General features: G+C 44.5%; 1 protein-coding gene across 1 annotated transcript in view; it reads right to left on the bottom strand.

The window, feature by feature from the left end:
• Positions 1-2186: 2186 nt before the first annotated feature.
• The window catches only part of LOC121567770 (G protein-activated inward rectifier potassium channel 4), a 43185-nt gene continuing 25887 nt past the window's right edge, over positions 2187-19484 (bottom strand). The window contains exon 4 of the mRNA XM_041878031.2: positions 2187-4177. Coding sequence (XP_041733965.1) covers positions 3819-4177 — 359 coding nt within the window. The 3' untranslated portion in view covers positions 2187-3818. The remainder of the gene's footprint in view (positions 4178-19484) is intronic.

The following is a 19484-nucleotide window of genomic DNA, read 5'->3' as shown; positions in this document are numbered from 1 at the left end:
TTGAAAGGTGACAGAACCTGCATTGCCATGGATGGCCCTGGTAAGAACAATAGCCCCTTAGTCCAGGTATACTAACTGTACTGTATAGGTACATTCATCAGTCCTAGAGGGTTTCACCTTGTTTCTACAGTGTGTGCCCACAAGCACACACACACGCAGGCACACACACACACACGCGCACACGCACACACACACACACACACAAACTCATGAATTTTCAGGACTTTTTGGCAAGTAAAAATGTATTCCCATTCAAAATCCTATTTTCCCTAACCCCAACCCTAACCATAACTCTAACCTTAGCCCCAAACCCCTAAAACTAAACCTAAACGTAAACCTAACTCCTAACCCTAACCCTAACCTTAACCCCAAACCCTAAACCTAACCCTTAAAAAAGTCCTGACATTTCAAAAATGTTCTTGTTTTCACCTTGTCAAGACATTCTGGTGACTTGTCAGGACATTGTGGTCCTGATAATGTAGGAAAACATGTACAAACACACACACACACACACACACACACACACACACACACACACACAAACACACACACACACACACAGTTTCATATAAACAGTAATTAACCTTTGTTTCTGTCATAATTTCATTTATTCAAAGTCATATTGGAGGCCAGCAGATATTTGAAATGCAAGGTTCTGAATTAAGTAAAAGCCCAATCCATGAACATCATTGGCAATGAACTGTCATGCATTTCTATGGGACCCAAGATTTAATCAAAACTGCATGTTTCCAAACTCAAACTCACGCTTAAGATTAAGGGTCTATTCAGTCAAATCCGCTTTAGCCGACATCCGCATAGCGGTATTTTTGGCGGTGTCCGAGGTAGAACTGCGTTAGAGCTGTAAAATCCACAAGCGGCTCCTGGCATTATACTTAAAGCGGACATTGCCTTTGGCTGCATGGAGTCGCATTACGAGAAATCCCATGCAGCCTTGTTTACAAGTTCTAACACTGGAACACTGGCATATGAGATGCAATCTACACCTCGATTAGGATGATAGATATCCTTATCATTATTATTATTATTATTATTATTATTATTATTATTTCTGTATTATTTCTATATAGCCTACAATTTCTCTTTCTGAACATCTAACACCAGTGGGGCGGATGTTGCTTCATGACAATGATTGCAAGAGCAGCTAATCACTGATTTGACGGCTCCAACGTGCCAAAAAAATCCTCTATGCGGGTGTTTGCTATCGATGGTAGCTGATTGGCCTAGCGTTTGCTTTTAACCTGAGCAGAAATGTGATTATGGCGGTGACTTTTGTCGCGGGTTGTTTCTCTGTTCATTGTTACTAGCTGTGACATCTTCATAATCGTTCGGCAGGCTGTTTCAGGGGAAAACAATCTCCTAATACAAGCTGACTCAGAGATGGTGTTACACTGCTGGGTGGTGAGTATAGCTATTTCTGTTACCAGGGATTCTTACTCAATCGGAAATCATTTAGAAAGGCAACAGTGAATAAGCTGGGAATCATATAGCCAGGATTTGGCTCCTTTCCCTGATACCCTATGAGATAATGTTTTTGGTCAGTAATGATGAGGACAGAAAAACAGTATCACCCACACAGCTCTTGGCAGTCATACAAGAAATTGTGGTTCAATGCATGCTGTATGTACAGTACAGACGGTATTAAATTCATACATTGCCTTGGATTTCTATTTCTTGTTTGTATCATTGTTCCCTACCAGCTGCCTGTGCTTGGTAGTGTGTTTGTGCCCAGAGCTTCCATACAAGAAGAGATTGTTCCACACCAATTATAAATGGTTGCTTCAGTCTGTTTCTCATGATTCGATGCACCTCTAATCCAGTTGTCAGGTAGCATGTGTAAAAGTCACAACTGTTTTACCGAGCCTTGGGTGAAATCAGGCCTTGCTCACGCTGCAGCTTGTGCTGTGTACTCTCACTTCCACTAGCTCTCTCTCTGTGAGGTGAATAACTCCTAACCACACAAACTTACAGAGGACTAAATTAACACACTAACAAACACACAGACGCGCGCGCACGGACAGGCGGACACAGACACCCACATAAACAGGCACACATGGAGCCACGCACACACATGTGCACACGTGTGGGCTCACACACACACACACACACACACATACACACACACACACACACACACGGTTCTCTAACAGAAACATACTGTACTGTGCTTTTGGCCATACTAGGTTTATTACCATGAGAACACACAGAAAACAGATGACATTCCAGCTATAGGAGAAGTCTTTTTCTCTAATGATAAAGGATCTTTATGCAAATGGTATAAATATGATGATACAATGTCACAGTGAAATAAAATACATTGATGGGACAAGTGTTCGGAGAAATGCAAATAAATGTTATAGAAGGGGGAGAAGGGTTAAATTGAAGAGATTTGTCATCTTAGCTATCATCAACATATTGGTATACAATATCTGTAGAAATTGCTCATTGTAGTTTGCATGCCTAGAAAATACCCTGTATTATTAGTAGTGTATTAAACTTGCTATGTCGAGGGGACAGTTCCTTATCATGCAAGCTCTGTCACACACATCCCCAAAAGAAAACTGTAGAAAATGTGACACACAGGACAAGTGACAGGGTCATACACTCTCTCAAGCAGAGACAACAGTAGCTAGCTGAGTCCAGACCAGGACTATGGGCAGAATAGAACTGAATCTGGACATCTGCAAAATATGTCTACGCGACCGATACAATTTAATTTAATTTAGATTTCATTTAAAGAGAACTAACCAAAGGTGAAATAAGAGGAATAGCACTAATAGAGTGTATTATGTCACAGTGCAGGGAAGAAATACTTATGAGCGTAGACATCATTATAAACCTGCTTGTATCATCAGTAGCCTATACTCAACACCATGCACTAAAATATGCACCAGTCAGGGGCAGGAGGGGGGACAGGGATGGAGGGAAGGAAGGGGGGGCATATCAGGGTCACAGGACTTGTGCTTATGTATCATGAGTATCAAAATGAGGTACTGCCCGTTCCTCTGGGTCCAATACTGAGGGGCTCTCTGGGCCCTGTGTTTTGCTCTAGTATATTCATCACACGTAATGTGATTAAGCATGACAGCAGAACCGCGAGGGAGACTGGACAAAACGTGAGGGTGATTGGACAAAGAGACAGAGCTTGATCTATAGCGGCGAGCTGAACTGAGCTGAGCTCCACTTCCTGCCTATAGGAACAAAGGAGGGCTAAAGCGCGGCTGCGTACATATTGCCTTCAGTTAAGAGTTTCCGTAGCAGAGTAATAACAAAGCGTGATGGGATTGAAGATAAGGATCTGGTCCGCACATATTCTGTCCCTGTATTAGGAGCAGCAGGGAGCAACGTGAGGAGATATTAGCCAAGAGATGGAATCAATACTCAGTCAAATCAGCAGAATCAACAACCTCTAAAATTAGGATATTGGATCATATGTAAGCTGTCATATTTGTTGGTCATGGCTACCTGTTCTACTTCAGGTTACAGTATATCACTTGAGCTATTACTACTGTAATTGAAATATGTGTTTGCCTCAAATGTAAAAAGACAATACGACCAATCTGGAGCATATTATGTGTATTATGTGTATGTATAAGTGTGTGTGTGTGTGTGTGTGTGTTTGTTTGTGTGTATTTGTGTCTACAAAACAAATATATACTATAGATTGACATTCTGGAGAAGTACTGCATGGGGAGGGGGGATCTTTGATCTCCAAGCAATGCAATGGAACAAGCTGGCCATTGACTAAAATAAGCATAGTCTTTAGTAACTTTGTCTCTGGCTTGGCTTATCTGAAGTAGTCAGTTCAGTCCGGGCTGGTCTTCCAGAGCTGCAGCCGAGCCGTTGATCTCCCCCCTCTCCCCCTCCTCCCCCTTGTCCACCTCTTTGGTGAGTGGATTGTGGGTAGACAGGGGGTCCAGGGTGTAGGGTTTGAGGGGCTCGGGCGTCAGCGAAGAGAGCGTGGGGAGCAGCTGGCCCTCTCGTAGTGTAGCGGCTAGCTCTTTAGCGCTGCATGACGGCGTGTTGGTCTCGTAGATGTCGTGGAAGCTGTTGTAGTCCACCTCGTAGAAGCCCTTCTCCAGAGACAGGACCGGGGTGAAACGCCAGCCCCACAACACCTCTTTGTCCAGATAAGAGCTCCGGGCCTGGCAGGTCATCCCTGTTTAACACACACAGACGCGAACACACATGCACACACACAAACGCACACGCACACACAGAAATACACACACACACACACACACACACACACACAGACAGAAATACAAACACACAGAAAAGGAGAGCCAGATGGAGGGAGGAAGAGGAATAGTAAATTATTCACAAACAAGGCTCAACTCCAGAGTCAATAACGGTCTGAGGTCTCAGGATCAACAAACATAGAGGATCAGTGAGAATAAGGTATGAGGAGTATCAGGACTGAGAGGTCCAAGAAGATGTATTCCACCTGGGATTCTCTGTGTGTCTATGCTAATATCCATGCCTCTGGAGAATCTGTCTCATTACCTGATAGGAATCCAAAGTGTGCTTTACAAAGCATTGTAAGTTAGATCTCACTAACCATACAGCCCTCGCTGTAGTGTCCAACATAACTGATGGAGAATACAGTATCTATCCACATAGATTATGTAGCCTATACTGCCCTATCAAGCAAAAGGGCATTAACTACACATTTGGTCAAAAATTAGTTATTTACATTTTTATATATTTAATACATGCTTTATCATGTGGACAAATATCCTGCCTCCATTATGTTGTGTTATGGAGAAAATGGGGGTGTCATGTTTGCAGTAGCTGCAAAGAGTTACAGTGAAACCAAGGAAAAAAGCAGTAACTGCCATCACTTACGTCAGTTACTGCCTTTTACCTTGGTTTCACCAAGCTTTGGGCTGCAGTGTCTACGGTTTACCTTGGTTTTATTGATTGTTCTTTGCTGATACAAGTATCAAACTATATGAAACTGACAGACATATACAAATAAATCTATGAACACAAGTTTGTGTAAAAAAAAATCGTAATGGAAACGTATTCCAGTGGGTATACCAAGCAAGAAGGCAGTAACTGCCGTTTAGGGTCAAATGTCATGTCAGAGGTCAGGGTCAATATGAATAAAAAATTACCTGTTAGTAAGACAACAAAAACCACATATCCAGTGATCTGCCTACAACTAATTTGGTTGGACAATAAAAAAACTTTAAGGCCATTTTTATCAGTTCCACTCAATTAGCTGCTCTTTTGCATGGTAGGGCAGAATACTGGAAGGTCCTCGTGGTAATTGACAGCACACAGCGTCCTTGATACACAATCAATTGATCTGCGAAGCCAACTGCTTCTTTAGAGAACTGGCATAGGATATTTTTTCTTGGTGAATCACTGAACAAACATCTCTTGGTCTGTTGGGGAAAACAAAGACCCACCTATCTGCTGTGATCTAGAGCTAAATAACAGCATCTCCAGGAGCCTGTTACTCTCCTGCTGTGATTACATTAATTAAAAGTAAATCCATTACTCTGGGCGGGAAGACGAAGACACAAACACTATCTATTCTATGGGAAGAGAGAGAAAGACGTGGTATGGTCATGTTGACTCAGCCTGGTCTCATAGACTAGAAATAACATAGTAAACGTAAATCCGGGACACTCAAATTAGTATGATATGTTACGTTTGGTATGGTTACATAAGACAGATGGTTATTTACGGCAAAAACAAAAGTAGGGTGGTTGGTCAGGGTGGATGGGTGGGCGTATAACGCGAATGTCTAGCAACCCAAAGGTTGCTAATGTTAGCAACCTAGCCACCTAGCTAGAATTAGTACCATATCATACATTTAGCAAATTCGTACCATCAAATCAAATCAAATTGTATTTGTCACATGCACTGAAATGCTTACTTACAAGCCCTTAACCAACAATGCAGTTCAAGAAACAGAGTTAATCAAATATTTACTAAATAAATTAAAGTAAAAAATGTAATAAAAAGTAACACAAAATAACAATAAGGAGGTTATATATAGGGGGTACCGGTACCGAGTATGTGCGGCGGTACAGGTTAGTCGAGGTAATTTGTAAATGTAGGTAGGGGTAAAGTGACTATGCATATACTATATACTATGCATATACAGTGGCTTGCGAAAGTATTCACCCCCCTTGGCATTTTTCAAATTTTGTTGCCTTACAACCTGGAATTAAAACTCTTATCCAGAGCGACTTACAGTTAGTGAATACATTTTTATTTTTTTATACTGGCCCCCCGTGGGAATCGAACCCACAACCCTGGCGTTGCAAACGCCATGCTCTATCAACTGAGCTACATCCCTGCCGGCCATTCCCTCCCCTACCCTGGACCAATTGTGCGCCGCCAATGAGTCTCCCAGTCGCGGCCGGCGGCGACAGAGCCTGGATTCGAACCAGGATCTCTAGTGGCACAGTTAGCACTGCGATGCAGTGCCTTAGACCACTGCCCAACTCAGGAGTACACAACATGCCTACCACTTTGAAGATGCAAAAAATATTTTATTGTGAAACAGAAAACTTGAGCGTGCATAACTATTCACCTCCCCAAAGTCAATACTTTGTAGAGCCACCTTTTGCAGCAATTACAACTGCAAGTCTCTTGGGGTATGTCTCTAGAAGCTTGCCACATCTAGCCACTGGGATTTTTGCCTATTCTTCAAGGCAAAACTGCTCCAGCTCCTTCAAGTTGGATGGGTTTCGCAGATGTACAGCAATCTTTAAGTCATACCACAGATTCTCAATTTGATTGAGGTCTGGCCATTCCAAGACATAGGGTGAACGCACCAATTGGTGAGTCGCTCTGGATAAGAGCGTCTGCTAAATGACGTAAATGTGCCCTTGAGCAAGGCACTTAACCCTAATTGCTCCTGTAAGTCGCTCTGGATAAGAGCGTCTGCTAAATGACTAAAATGTAAAATGTAAAATGTTTCCCCTTAAACCACTCGAGTGTTGTTTTAGCAGTATGCTTAGGGTCATTGTTCTGCTGGAAGGTGAACCTCCGTCCCAGTCTCAAATCTCTGGAAGACTGAAACGGGTTTCCCTTAAGAATTTCCCTGTATTTAGTGCCATCCATCATTCCTTCAATTCTGACCAGTTTCCCAGTCCCCGATGAAAAACATCCCCACAGCATGATGCTGCCACCACCATGCTTCACTGTGGGGATGGTGTTCTCGGGGTGATGATAGGTGTTGGGTTTGCGCCAGACATAGCATTTTCCTTGATGGCCAAAAAGCTCAATTTTAGTCTCATCTGACCAGAGTACCTTCTTCCATATGTTTGGGGAGTCTCCCACATGGCTTTTGGTGAACACCAAACGTGTTTGCTTATTTTTTTCTTTAAGCAAATACTTTTTTCTGGCCACTCTTCCGTAAAGCCCAGCTTTGTGGAGTGTACGGCTTAAAGTGGTCCTATGGACAGATACTCCAATCTCCGCTGTGGAGATTTGCAGCTCCTTCAGGGTTATCTTTGGTCTCTTTGTTGCCTCTCTGATTAATGCCCTCCTTGCCTGGTCCATGAGTTTTGGTGGGTGGCCGTCTCTTGGCAGGTTTGTTGTGATGCCATATTCTTTCCATTTTTTAATAATGGGTTTAATGGTGCTCCGTGGGATGTTCACAGTTTCAGATATTTTTCTATAACCCAACCCCGATCTGTACTTCTCCACAACTTTGTCCCTGACCTGTTTGGAGAGCTCCTTGGTCTTCATGGTGCCGCTTGCTTGGTGGTGCCCTTTGCTTAGTGGTGTTGCAGACTCTGGGGCCTTTCAGAACAGGTGTATATAAACTGAGATCATGTGACACTTAGATTGCACACAGGTGGGCTTTATTTTACTAATTATGTGACTTCTGAAGGTAATTGGTTGCACCAGATCTTATTTAGGGGCTTCATAGCAAAGGGTGTGAATAGAAATGCACGCACCACTTTTCCGTTATCTATTTTTTAGAATTTTTTGAAACAAGGTATTTTTTATTTCACTTCACCAATTTGGACTATTTTGTGTATGTCCATTACATGAAATCCAAATAAAATCCATTTAAATTACAGGTTGTAATGCAACAAAATAGGAAAAAACGGCAAGGGGGATGAATACTTTTGCAAGGCACTGTACCATACTGTACGTTTTGCAAAATCGTTACATATTGTACGTTTAGTACATTTGTAACATATTGTACGTTTAGTAAATTCGTAACATACTGTATAATACGGATTGTACTTCGTAACATATCATACGAAATGGGTGATTGACAAATACAAATTACGTAAAGAATAATACAAAATGCTCTGAGACCTGGTTGGTTGACTCTGTAACCAGTGTTTTTTCATGTTTCAAATGAAGCAATAAATCCACTTTATAATGTACGATGGATGTTTTCTATACAATTTCAAAATCTAGGTTAACATGTGGGCTCAGTGTGCATTATGCAAATGTGTGTAGGCTACACAAGTAACCTATATGTGGTTATATCATGCAAATGTTACATTTTGTTACATTTTTACATTTAAGTCATTTAGCAGACACCCTTATCCAGAGCGACTTACAGTTAGTGAGTGCATACATTTTTCATACTGGCCCCCCGTGGGAAACAAACCCACAACCCTGGCATTGCAAACGCCATGCTCTACCAACTGAGCTACACTGGGCACATAATACAACAACAAGATACTATATTTAACATATTCATGAATCTGTTAGTAATTCTGTTTTAAATTTGACACGCTCTTCTTTGAAATCACACTGAAGGAGAGATATTGGAGAAGGATGTTCAGAAAACAGACAAAAATGTATTTATCTCTCTCCCCACCCTTCCTCCCTTTCATATGCCTAGGACTGTTTCTTCTCTCTTTTAAAGGGATGCATACCCAAGGACATCTTTATATAGATTTCAACATTTACACAACAACAAAGATGTTGGAAAACGGAATAAAACAGGCATATTGTTATGTGGGCAGCTTGTCTCTCCCTTTTCTGTTTCCCTTCCTCCTTGTTTTGTCCCCTCTTTTTCTGTTGTATCTGTATGTGTGTTTGTCCCCTTTATGTGGGTGTGTCTGGAGTGGATCAGGGGGCGTGCTCAGGATCTGCCTCTCCTGTGCAGCTGCGGGTTGTTTCCAGTGATTCCTGCCTACGCAGCTGCATCCTATTCTCTCATCAACCTGCACTACTTATTCCTGGGCATGGCTCTCCACCGGCGCCAGATCGTTGTTCTTACCAGAGCGTTTCGGACATATCTCCCAACCTGCCTGCCTTCCTGCCTGTCGGTCTGCCTGCCTGCCTGCCTGCCTGCCTGCCTGCCTGCCTGCCTGCCTGCCTCAGCCTCTCCTTCCTCCGGAGCCGACTAGCCCACTCTGTTCCTTTACTCCAGTTGTTTTTGGACTAAGACAATTTTAACTTTGATTAAATATTTTTGTTTCTTCCACTCCCTTTGTCGTGTTGTTTCTCTGAGTGCTGGGTTGAACCATAGCCTAACAGAACGATCTGGCCATGGACCCAACAGAGAAACAGCACGGGGCAAACAAAGACAGCTTCCAACAAGCTATCCAGGCTCAAGGAACGTTGCTAGGACAGCATGACCAGTTGATTCGGACTCTTGTGGAAGATAATCATCAACTGCTGAACCAGGTGACTCAGTTAACTACACACGTCTCTAAATTGTCTGTTATCAGTTCTCCATCTCTCTCTGACCCCCAGTTTGATGCACCCCAAGTTGTTTCCTCGGACACTAGGCAGGCTTCGTTCCGTCGGGAACCCCCTGTCACGTCGCCTGAACCGTTCAATGGAGAATTGGACAAGTGCCGGGGATTTTTGCTTCAGTGTGACTTGATTTTTTCGGCAGAGACCACTGTCGTTTTCTACTGATTCATCTAAGGTACATTATGTTCTGGGGCTGTTAAGAGGAAAGCTCTGGTTTGGGCTGAGGCTGTGTGCTCAGATCAAACTTTGACTGGATTGACTTTTGCTGATTTCTCTGCTAAATTGAAGACTGTTTTTGACCATCCTGACCATGTGGGTAATTCCTCCAAGATACTTTTTAATTTGAGGCAGGGTTCTAACAGTGTGGCAGAGTACTCTATTGAGTTCTGGACGTTGGCAGCGGACTCCAAGTGGAACAATGTGGCACTTCAAGGAGCATTTCTAAACGGTTTGAATGAAGCCATTAAGGATGAACTGGCTGCTCGTGATGAGCCACATGATTTACATTCTCTCGTTTCCCTGTCCATCAAGCTAGACAATCGGTTGCGGGAGAGGCGTCGGGAGAGAGGCGATCGGCCACATCTAGGAGGACGAGTTCCCCAGCCTTCAACCACTCGAGTCTCGCCTCTCCGGAGTCGGCAGCTTCTTGTTCCTGATTCCATCCCGAGCACAGAGGAGGAACCTATGCAAGTGGGTCGAGCTCGACTACCTCCAGCAGAGCGGCAACGGCGCCTCCAGGCGGGTGAGTGCCTGTACTGTGGAGACGCCACACACATTCTGGCTACATGCCCTAAGCGGCCAAAAGACAAGGCTCGCTCGTAACGGTGGGTCTACTTGCGAGCCCAGAGTTAGATCCTGAACCCATCATTCCCCGATTACAAGTACCTGTAACCTTACGTTTCCAGAGTCATTCCCTGCCACTCTCAGCTCTCATAGACTCAGGTGCAGAAGATAACTTTATTAGCCACCAGTTCGTTACACAAGCTCGTATCCCCATGGAGCCACTACCTACCCCCATTCGGGTCACAGCCCTTGATGGGCGCCTCCTCGCGGAGATAACTCATCAAACCACCCCCGTTTCCCCTAGTGATTTCTGGCAATCATTGTGAAAGCATTCAGCTAAGAGTTATGTCTGGCTCAGCTACCTCCCCTAATCCTTGGCTTCCCCTGGTTGGCTCTTCACAACCCACAAATTGATTGGACACGTCACACCATTCTCAGTTGGAGCACTAACTGCCATTCCGAGTGCCTGAGGTCAGCGGTTCCCCCACTAAGTGTAACCCAACTCCTCCCTCAGCTCCTCTTGATCTGTCATCTGTCCCCAAAGAATACCATGACTTAGCGGAGGTTTTCAGTAAGGACAAGGCTCTGTCTCTACCACCACATAGGCCTTATGATTGCCCTATTGAACTGCTTCCTGGTGCTCCCTTGCCCTCTAGTCGGTTATACAATCTGTCCCGACCGGAAAGAGAGGCAATGGAGCAGTACATTGGTGATTCTCTGGTCTCGGGCATAATCCGTCCCTCGTCGTCTCCTTTGGGTGCAGGTTTCTTTTTCGTGGAAAAGAAGGACAAGTCGTTACGCCCCTGTATCGATTTCAGGGGTTTAAACAACATAACTGTTAAAAACAAGTATCCCCTTCCACTCATCAACTCAGCTTTTGAACCTCTGCATGGCGCCACAGTGTTTTCCAAGCTCGACCTCAGGAATGCTTATCACCTTGTCCGAATCCGAAAGGGAGATGAGTGGAAAACCGCTTTCAACACTCCACTGGGACATTTTGAGTATTTGGTCATGCCCTTTGGGCTTTCAAATGCCCCTGCGGTTTTCCAAGCCATGGTGAACGATGTTCTTAGGGATTTTTGAACCGTTTTGTCTTTGTATACCTGGATGATATTCTTGTTTTTTCCAAGTCACCCGAGGAGCATGAGTCACACGTCCGTCAAGTCCTTCAACGGCTCTTGGAGAACAAGCTGTACGTCAAAGCAGAGAAGTGTGAGTTCCACAAACAGTCTACATCGTTCCTTGGATTCATAATTGAGAGCGGGCAGGTGAAGGCGGACCCCGAGAAGATCCGGGCAGTGACGGAATGGCCCACACCCACCACCCGTAAGCAACTTCAACGATTTTTGGGCTTTGCTAACTTCTACCGTAGATTCATTAAGGGTTTTAGTAGAGTGGTGGCACCCCTTACAAGACTCACATCTCCTAAAGTCCCTTTTCGGTGGTCCCCTGAGGCGGAGCAGGCGGTAGGGGTTTTGAAGGAACTGTTTTCCACCTCCCCGTGTTGATACACCCCAATACCTCTCTGCAGTTTGTTGTGGAGGTGGACGCGTCGGACTCAGGTGTGGGAGCAGTCCTCTCCCAGCGCTCCCCCACTGACCAAAAGCTTCACCCCTGTGCTTTTTCTCCAAGAAATTGTCACCCACAGAACGGAATTACGACGTTGGAAACCGGGAACTGCTGGCGGTCAAGCTTGCACCGGAAGAATGGCGGCACTGGCTGGATGGAGCTGAACTGCCGTTTGTGGTCTGGACTGACCACAAAAACTTGGCTTACATCCAAGCCACTAAGAGACTCAACTCACGCCAAGCCAGATGGGCCCTGTTTTTTAGTAGGTTTAACTTTATTCTTACATACAGACCGGGGTCAAGAAATGTTAAACCAGATGCTTTGTCCCGCCAGTTTGCTGACCCTTCGGAGACCAGCGAGCCTGAGGCAGTCCTGCCTTCCTCATGCGTCGTGGCGGCTGTTCAGTGGGAGATCGAGTCTCTTGTGAAGACTGCACTTGCCACGGACCCGGGACCGGGTGATGGACCTCCCAACCTACTCTTTGTTCCCGAGACGGTCCGGTCTCAGGTGTTGCAGTGGATTCACACCTCCCGTTTTGCTGGTCACCCTGGGATGAGACGCACGTTGACGCTGCTTAGGAGACATTTTTGGTGGCCTTCAATGGAAACTGACGTTCGGGCTTTTGTGGCAGCCTGTTCAACCTGTGCTCGGGGCAAAGCCTCCCATCAGTCCCCTTCGGGGCTGCTGCTACCCCTCCCAGTTCCCAGCCGTCCCTGGTCCCACATTGCCATGGATTTTGTCACCGGCCTACCCAAGTCTGAAGGTAATGATACTATACTTACCATTGTGGACAGATTCTCTAAATCTGTCCACTATATAGCATTACCAAAATTACCGTCTGCCAGTGAGACAGCGGACCTCCTAGTCCAACATGTATTCCGTCCCCATGGAATACCTGTGGACATCGTATCTGATAGAGGCCCACAGTTTACTTCCCGTGTTTGGAAGGTTTTCTGTTCTGCTTTGGGTGCTTCCGTTAGTCTGTCCTCAGGGTTTCATCCCCAGACCAACGGTCAAACAGAAAGAGCCAATCAAAACCTCGAAGCAACCCTTCGTTGTGTGGCTGCTCAACATCCATCATCCTGGGCCAAACATCTGCCCTGGATAGAGTACGCCCACAACTCCCTCACCGCCTCTGCCACCGGTCTTTCACCCTTCGAGGTTACCATGGGTTATCAACCCCCTCTGTTTCCTGCTCAGGAGAAGGAATTGGCTGTTCCTTCGGTTCAGGAGAACCTCCGCCGCTGCCAGAGAGTGTGGAGCGACGCTCGGGAAGCATTGCTTCGGACCACCGACAGGAACAAGACAACAGCGGATAGGAGCAGGACTCCCGCACCTGTGTTTCATCCTGGTCAAGAGGTTTGGCTGTCATCTAAGAACGTACCGCTTCGTACCAAATCACGCAAGCTGTCTCCTCGGTACCTGGGTCCGTTTGTGGTGGAGTCCATCATTAACCCCGCTGCGGTTCGTTTGAAGTTGCCTTCAGCCATGAAGATACACCCTACTTTCCACGTCTCCCAACTGAAACCTGTGTCCTCCAGCCTTTTGTGTCCGCCGGCTGATCCACCTCCACCTGTTCGCCTCATTGACGACCATCCGGCCTACACCGTCAGTAGGCTCCTGGACTCTCGGAGGCGGGGTAGGGGTCTCCAATACCTAGTCGATTGGGAAGGTTATGGACCAGAGGAGAGGTCTTGGGTCCCTAAAGCGTTTTGTGTTGGATCCTCAGCTGATCACGGACTTCCATCACGACAACCCTGACAGGCCTGGTGGGTCGCCAGGTGGCGACCATTGAGGGGGGTACTGTTATGTGGGCAGCTTGTCTCTCCCTTTTCTGTTTCCCTTCCTCCTTGTTTTGTCCCCTCTTTTCTGTTGTATCTGTATGTGTGTTTGTCCCCTTTATGTGGGTGTGTCTGGAGTGGATCAGGGGCGTGCTCAGGATCTGCCTCTCATGTGCAGCTGCGGGTTGTTTCCAGTGATTCCTGCCTACGCAGCTGCATCCTATTCTCTCATCAACCTGCACTACTTATTCCTGGGCATGGCTCTCCACCGGCGCCAGATCGTTGTTCTTACCAGAGCGTTTCGGACATATCTCCCAACCTGCCTGCCTTCCTGCCTGTCGGTCTGCCTGCCTGCCTGCCTGCCTGCCTGCCTGCCTGCCTGCCTGCCTCAGCCTCTCCTTCCTCCGGAGCCGACTAGCCCACTCTGTTCCTTTACTCCAGTTGTTTTTGGACTAAGACAATTTTAACTTTGATTAAATATTTTTGTTTCTTCCACTCCCTTTGTCGTGTTGTTTCTCTGAGTGCTGGGTTGAACCATAGCCTAACACATATTCGGTCTATAAATAAGGAGAAATTGTTTCATCCCCCAACTCTTCTGAGGACATTAAAAACAACAGCATTGCATGTAGGCAACAAGAAACACTGCAGGAAGCTCTTTGATGACTAGGGTCTTCGGCCTTGCAACTCCACTAGCTACATAATTATCAGCAGGGCATTCTTATTTGTGATTATACACAAAAATACTGTATATTCCACATTTTAAAAACATACTTTTTTTTAACAGCTCTTCTCACTATATAACTACGCCACTTTTATAACACTACGCCACGGGGGTCTCTACACACCACTCCCACCCCTCCTCTCCATCCCCATCCACAGTCACTTCTCAGGGCCATCAAGCTTGAAGAGGCATGTGTGGGAGAGAGATGTCACCTCTATGCAGCGTTCATTTAGCATCCAGCAGCAGCACAACAGAGCCCATTCACCCACATACTGGACCTGGATCCCTCTTAAGCCTGGGAGTCAATAGAACACTGGAATGTGTTTCTGGCCCCTTAAAAACACTGGCCATCACCTCAAGGCCAGGGTTCCTCTGGCTATTTCTATCTAGAGAGCTGTGTGTGTGCTGCAGTGATTTCAGCTGATACAATGGAACGCTTGTACGCGGGCACGTGCGCTCACACAACACTGGGTAACACAGTTTCTCTGTACCCCTGCACGGTCTATTAATGCCAAATAATATAGTCAGTCCACCCTCAAAACATTAGCTTACTAGGGATTGTTTCATTATGAGGGTGTACTATCTATAGCTACAGTGCCTTCGGAAAGTATTCAGACCCCTTGACTTTTTCAACATTTTGTTAGGTTACAGCCTTATTCTAAAATGGATTTTTTTTTAAATCTCAGCAATCTACACACAATACTCTGTAATGACAAAGCGAAAACAGGATTTTTGAAATTTTTGACTCTTCCTAGAGCTGGCAGCACAGCCAAATTGAACAATTGGGGGAGAAGGGCCTTGGTCAGAGAGGTGACCAAGAATCCGATGGTCACTCTGACAGAGCTCCAGAGTTCCTCTGTGGAGATGGGAGAACCTTACAGGAGGACAACCATCTCTGCAGCACTCCACCAATTAGGCCTTTATGGTAGAGTGGCCAGACGGAAGCCACTCCTCAGTAAAAGGCACATGACAGCCCGCTTGGAGTTTGCCAAAAGTCACCTAAAGACTCTCAGACCATGAGAAACAAGATTCTCTGGTCTGATGAAACCAAGATTGAAGTCTTTGGCCTGAATGCCAAGCGTCACGTCTGAAGGAAACCTGGCACCATCCCTACAGTGAATTATGGTGGTGGCAGCATCATGCTGTGGGGATATTTTTCAGCAGCAGGGACTAGGAGACTAGTCAGGATCGAGGCAAAGATGAACGGAGTAAAGTACAGAGAGATCCTTGATGAAAACCTGCTCCAGAGAGCTCAGGACCTCAGACTGGGGCGAAGGTTCACCTTCCAACAGGACAACAACCCTAAGCACACAGCCAAGACAACGCAGGAGTGGCTTCGGGGCAAGTCTCTGAATGTCCTTGATTGGCCCAGCAAGAGCCTGGACTTGAACCCGATCGAACATCTCTGGAGAGACCTGAAAATATCTGTGCAGCAACGCTCCCCATCCAACCTGACAGAGCTTGAGAGGATCTGCAGGGAAGAATGGGAGAAACTCCCCAAATACGGGTGTGCCAAGCTTGTAGCATCATACCCAAGAATACTCTATGCTGTAATCTCTGCCAAAGGTACTTCAACAAAGTACTGAGTAAATGGTCTGAATACTGATTGTAAATGTGATATTTCTGTTTTTATTTGGAATAAATTTGCAAACAACCAGTTTTTGCTTTGTCATTATGGGGTATTGTGTGTAGATTGATGAGGGAATAAAACAATTTAATCAATTTTAGAATGAGGCTGTTACGTAACAAAATGTGGAAAAAGTCAAGGGGTCTGAATATTTTCCGAATACTTTCCGAATGCTACTTTCCCGAATACCGCTATTTCTAAACTTTTTATACAAATTACACATCAAATAACCTAACAAAGTGGAAAAAAGTAGTTAGCTTGATGATACATTCAGGCACTATTTATTGTTGAACTTAGCAGGTTTTGTCTGTTTAATAGCCTACACAAATGGGCTGCAATATTCAAGGTCAATTAAATCAAATTAAATCCAACTTGAGAGACTCCCCTGCTTTTTGGTTCGCAAATGTTTTCACCAAGGGCTGCAGGTCCAGGTTGCGCGCCAGACTGTTTTCTATCCTGAGTATTGCCAACCTAGAGAGTCTTTCTTGAGACATTGTGAATTATAGGCCATTGCGCTGCACACAATTTAAACTTAGTGTTGAATGATGCATTCCAAGATATACCAGAGATAACGGACTATTGGTATTTGCAACAACACAATTCAAACACCGGTTCACCAGTATGAATGAAATCAAGCCCTCAAGAACTGTTGTCCGCTAAATATGATAACCTCCTTGCATCTGCTAATTTATTGGCTGTCCCGTGTCCAGACGACCTGTCCCCAGAGCTTCCTATACAGTTAATCTCTTTCTGTAATGTGTTGAGGCCAGCAATTAAGGAGAATGGGAGGATCAATTAAAGATGTTGCAAAACTGCTGTATTTGAAGCACAACTCCCCTCTGCCCAGTTTCCCTGATAGTACTACTGCAATCAAGCTGTTTTTACCATCCCTGCAACTTCTACAGAGAGATTGTTTTCTAAACAAAAACTCATAAAGAACTACCAAAGAAGCATTAGGCTCTTGGTCTGATATGCGCTTCTAAACACCTGAGTAAGTTCCACTCATTGAACTGGCGCCGGCTTGGCCAATGGCATTTGTTCACCAACATCCCCTTATACGTTAAATCAGTTTTAAAAAATCACTTTCAAGACCTGAGGCACTTTTTCAGTCACATTCCCGAAAGCCAAGAAACAAACACTTAGCTTCCTAGTACATATGGAAATTAAAAAGTTTTATGAATGACTTCTTGGAGGGTTACTATCAAAATGTTAAAAAAAAAATAATAATACTAGACAACGATGATAGGCTCCCAGAGCTCGTGGGCCCCCCTAATGTGCAGGTGCTGCGGGGGTGACACATGCACACACGCGCACACACACACAGGGTGATGGCTGGTAACACGATGCAGGCTGCATGAGGACATAAAACACCTTGCTTTCTCTTGTACATTGCAATACCTGCTGATATCTGTTTTCAGTTCAGTTTGTCAAGGAGGATTAAATAAGTGTATTAGCTTAGCTAGGCTTGAATTGTAAATGTAATAGGGTCTCATAAAATGTTGATTTGTGATATTGTATTTGAAGCAGGTTCTAATAAACAGTGTATTGACATATTAATAATGTGCTGAGAGAATGATAATTAGAGTATCTTACAAGACCATTTGATGTATTCCCTTTATATTTGTTACTGTTGAAATGACAAAGACATGGACATAATGTTCTTTAACAAGATAAATGATCATCTTGTTTTCTAATTATCTGAAATGCTCAAGGCGAGAGAAATGAAAGTTGTCAGTGATATAAGCGGCTGACTTAATGTTATTATTAAAAACATTTATTTTTTATCTTCAGGGTGGTAGGTTGTCAGTGTTGGCAAGGGAAAACTGATGTTGGGCCAGTAACATGAAAATTAAGCTGTTCCAATCCCTCAACACCTCTCAATATTTTGTCTCTTCTCTTTCAGAATTCTGTAGGATTCCATCTGTGGGCGGATCAGACCTTATAGATTGTGTGCTTTGAGTGTTTATATGATAGCCTCCGTTGACAGCAGCAGCAAATGTCAGATTGTATTTTTGTCAATGAGATTATGCTTATGCAATCAGTTGCTTGCTGCAGGGCTATACATGTCCACGGTGCAACATTTTTACATGAAAATCGCAGTTTACTGTACTTCAAGAGATGGAGATGTGTTTTGCATTGGGGGCTGTTTAGCATGCCCTCGGCTTGGCTATAGGAATGCATCCCACTAACCATCCAGATGATTCCCCTATTAATCTGAAAATCATTACGGTTTTGTCAACAGCACATTAACTACAGTACAAGCCTAGTAATTTAGCACTGCAGCAGAGGATGTACCCCATCTAGAAGCTATCTAGATATAATAGAGCAGAATAACAAACTCATACATTTATAATGACAAGTGTGGATGTAAATTCAAAAGTTGCTGCAGCATGGGGGTTACTATAATGGTGTCTTTGACCTTATAGTACATCCACTGGTTGTTAACTCTGAGTAACGCATCAAAAGTGAACCATCATTACCGAGTCTAGGTACTGTGGGCTTCGATCCAACAGTAAGAGTTGTAGGCTTATGCTTTCTTTGGCTTATAGCCGATACCATGATGACTGATCACTTACTTTGAAATTTACACAAAGTCCACAAAATCAATGTCATTAGCAAGAACTGACCATATCCCCCCTATAGCATTGATTTCCTCTCCTGCAGATGAACAACATTTAACGCAAAATGGTTGAAGGCCACAATTCCCAGGTCGGGAGAGGTCCTTCTGTTAATTCCTGTGAGAAAAGCTTGTGATTGCTTGTGCAAGACCCCTTTAGTATCATGGCATAGTGGAGGAGTGGTCAGAATTACTCAATGATCAGTGATTGCCATACTCAGCGTGCCATGCTCCTATTGGTCAAGAGGAAAGTGATGCAATTTAAGGCCTGAGTCTAGGCATCAGGCATGGTGTGAGTGTGAGGCTTGACTACTGGTGGTATGGAAAGACAAATTAAATGAATTAAAATCCTAAAAGAACTAGAGCAGAAATTTTCAGATGCATGAAAAGCCGTGCCAGATCAAATTAGAGGTCGGTGATTTCTGTATTTTAAAAACAGGGGAGGTTAAAAAGCAAACTGAAAAATAACTGTCCACCAATGAAAATATTCCTAATTATGCTGCTTTTTCTTGTAGTCACTGCATTTACACTGTATTTACAAGATAGGGAGAGCTACAGTTAATTCAGAAAGTATTCAGACCCCTTCACTTTTTCCACATTTTGTTACGTTACAGCCTTATTCTAAAATTGATTTAAAAGTTTTTTTCCCCTCATCAATCTACACACAAT

This window comes from Coregonus clupeaformis, chromosome 6 (genome assembly GCF_020615455.1).
Source record: "Coregonus clupeaformis isolate EN_2021a chromosome 6, ASM2061545v1, whole genome shotgun sequence".
In the NCBI taxonomy this organism is placed as follows: domain Eukaryota; kingdom Metazoa; phylum Chordata; class Actinopteri; order Salmoniformes; family Salmonidae; genus Coregonus; species Coregonus clupeaformis.
This window is presented reverse-complemented; position numbering and strand designations above follow the sequence as displayed.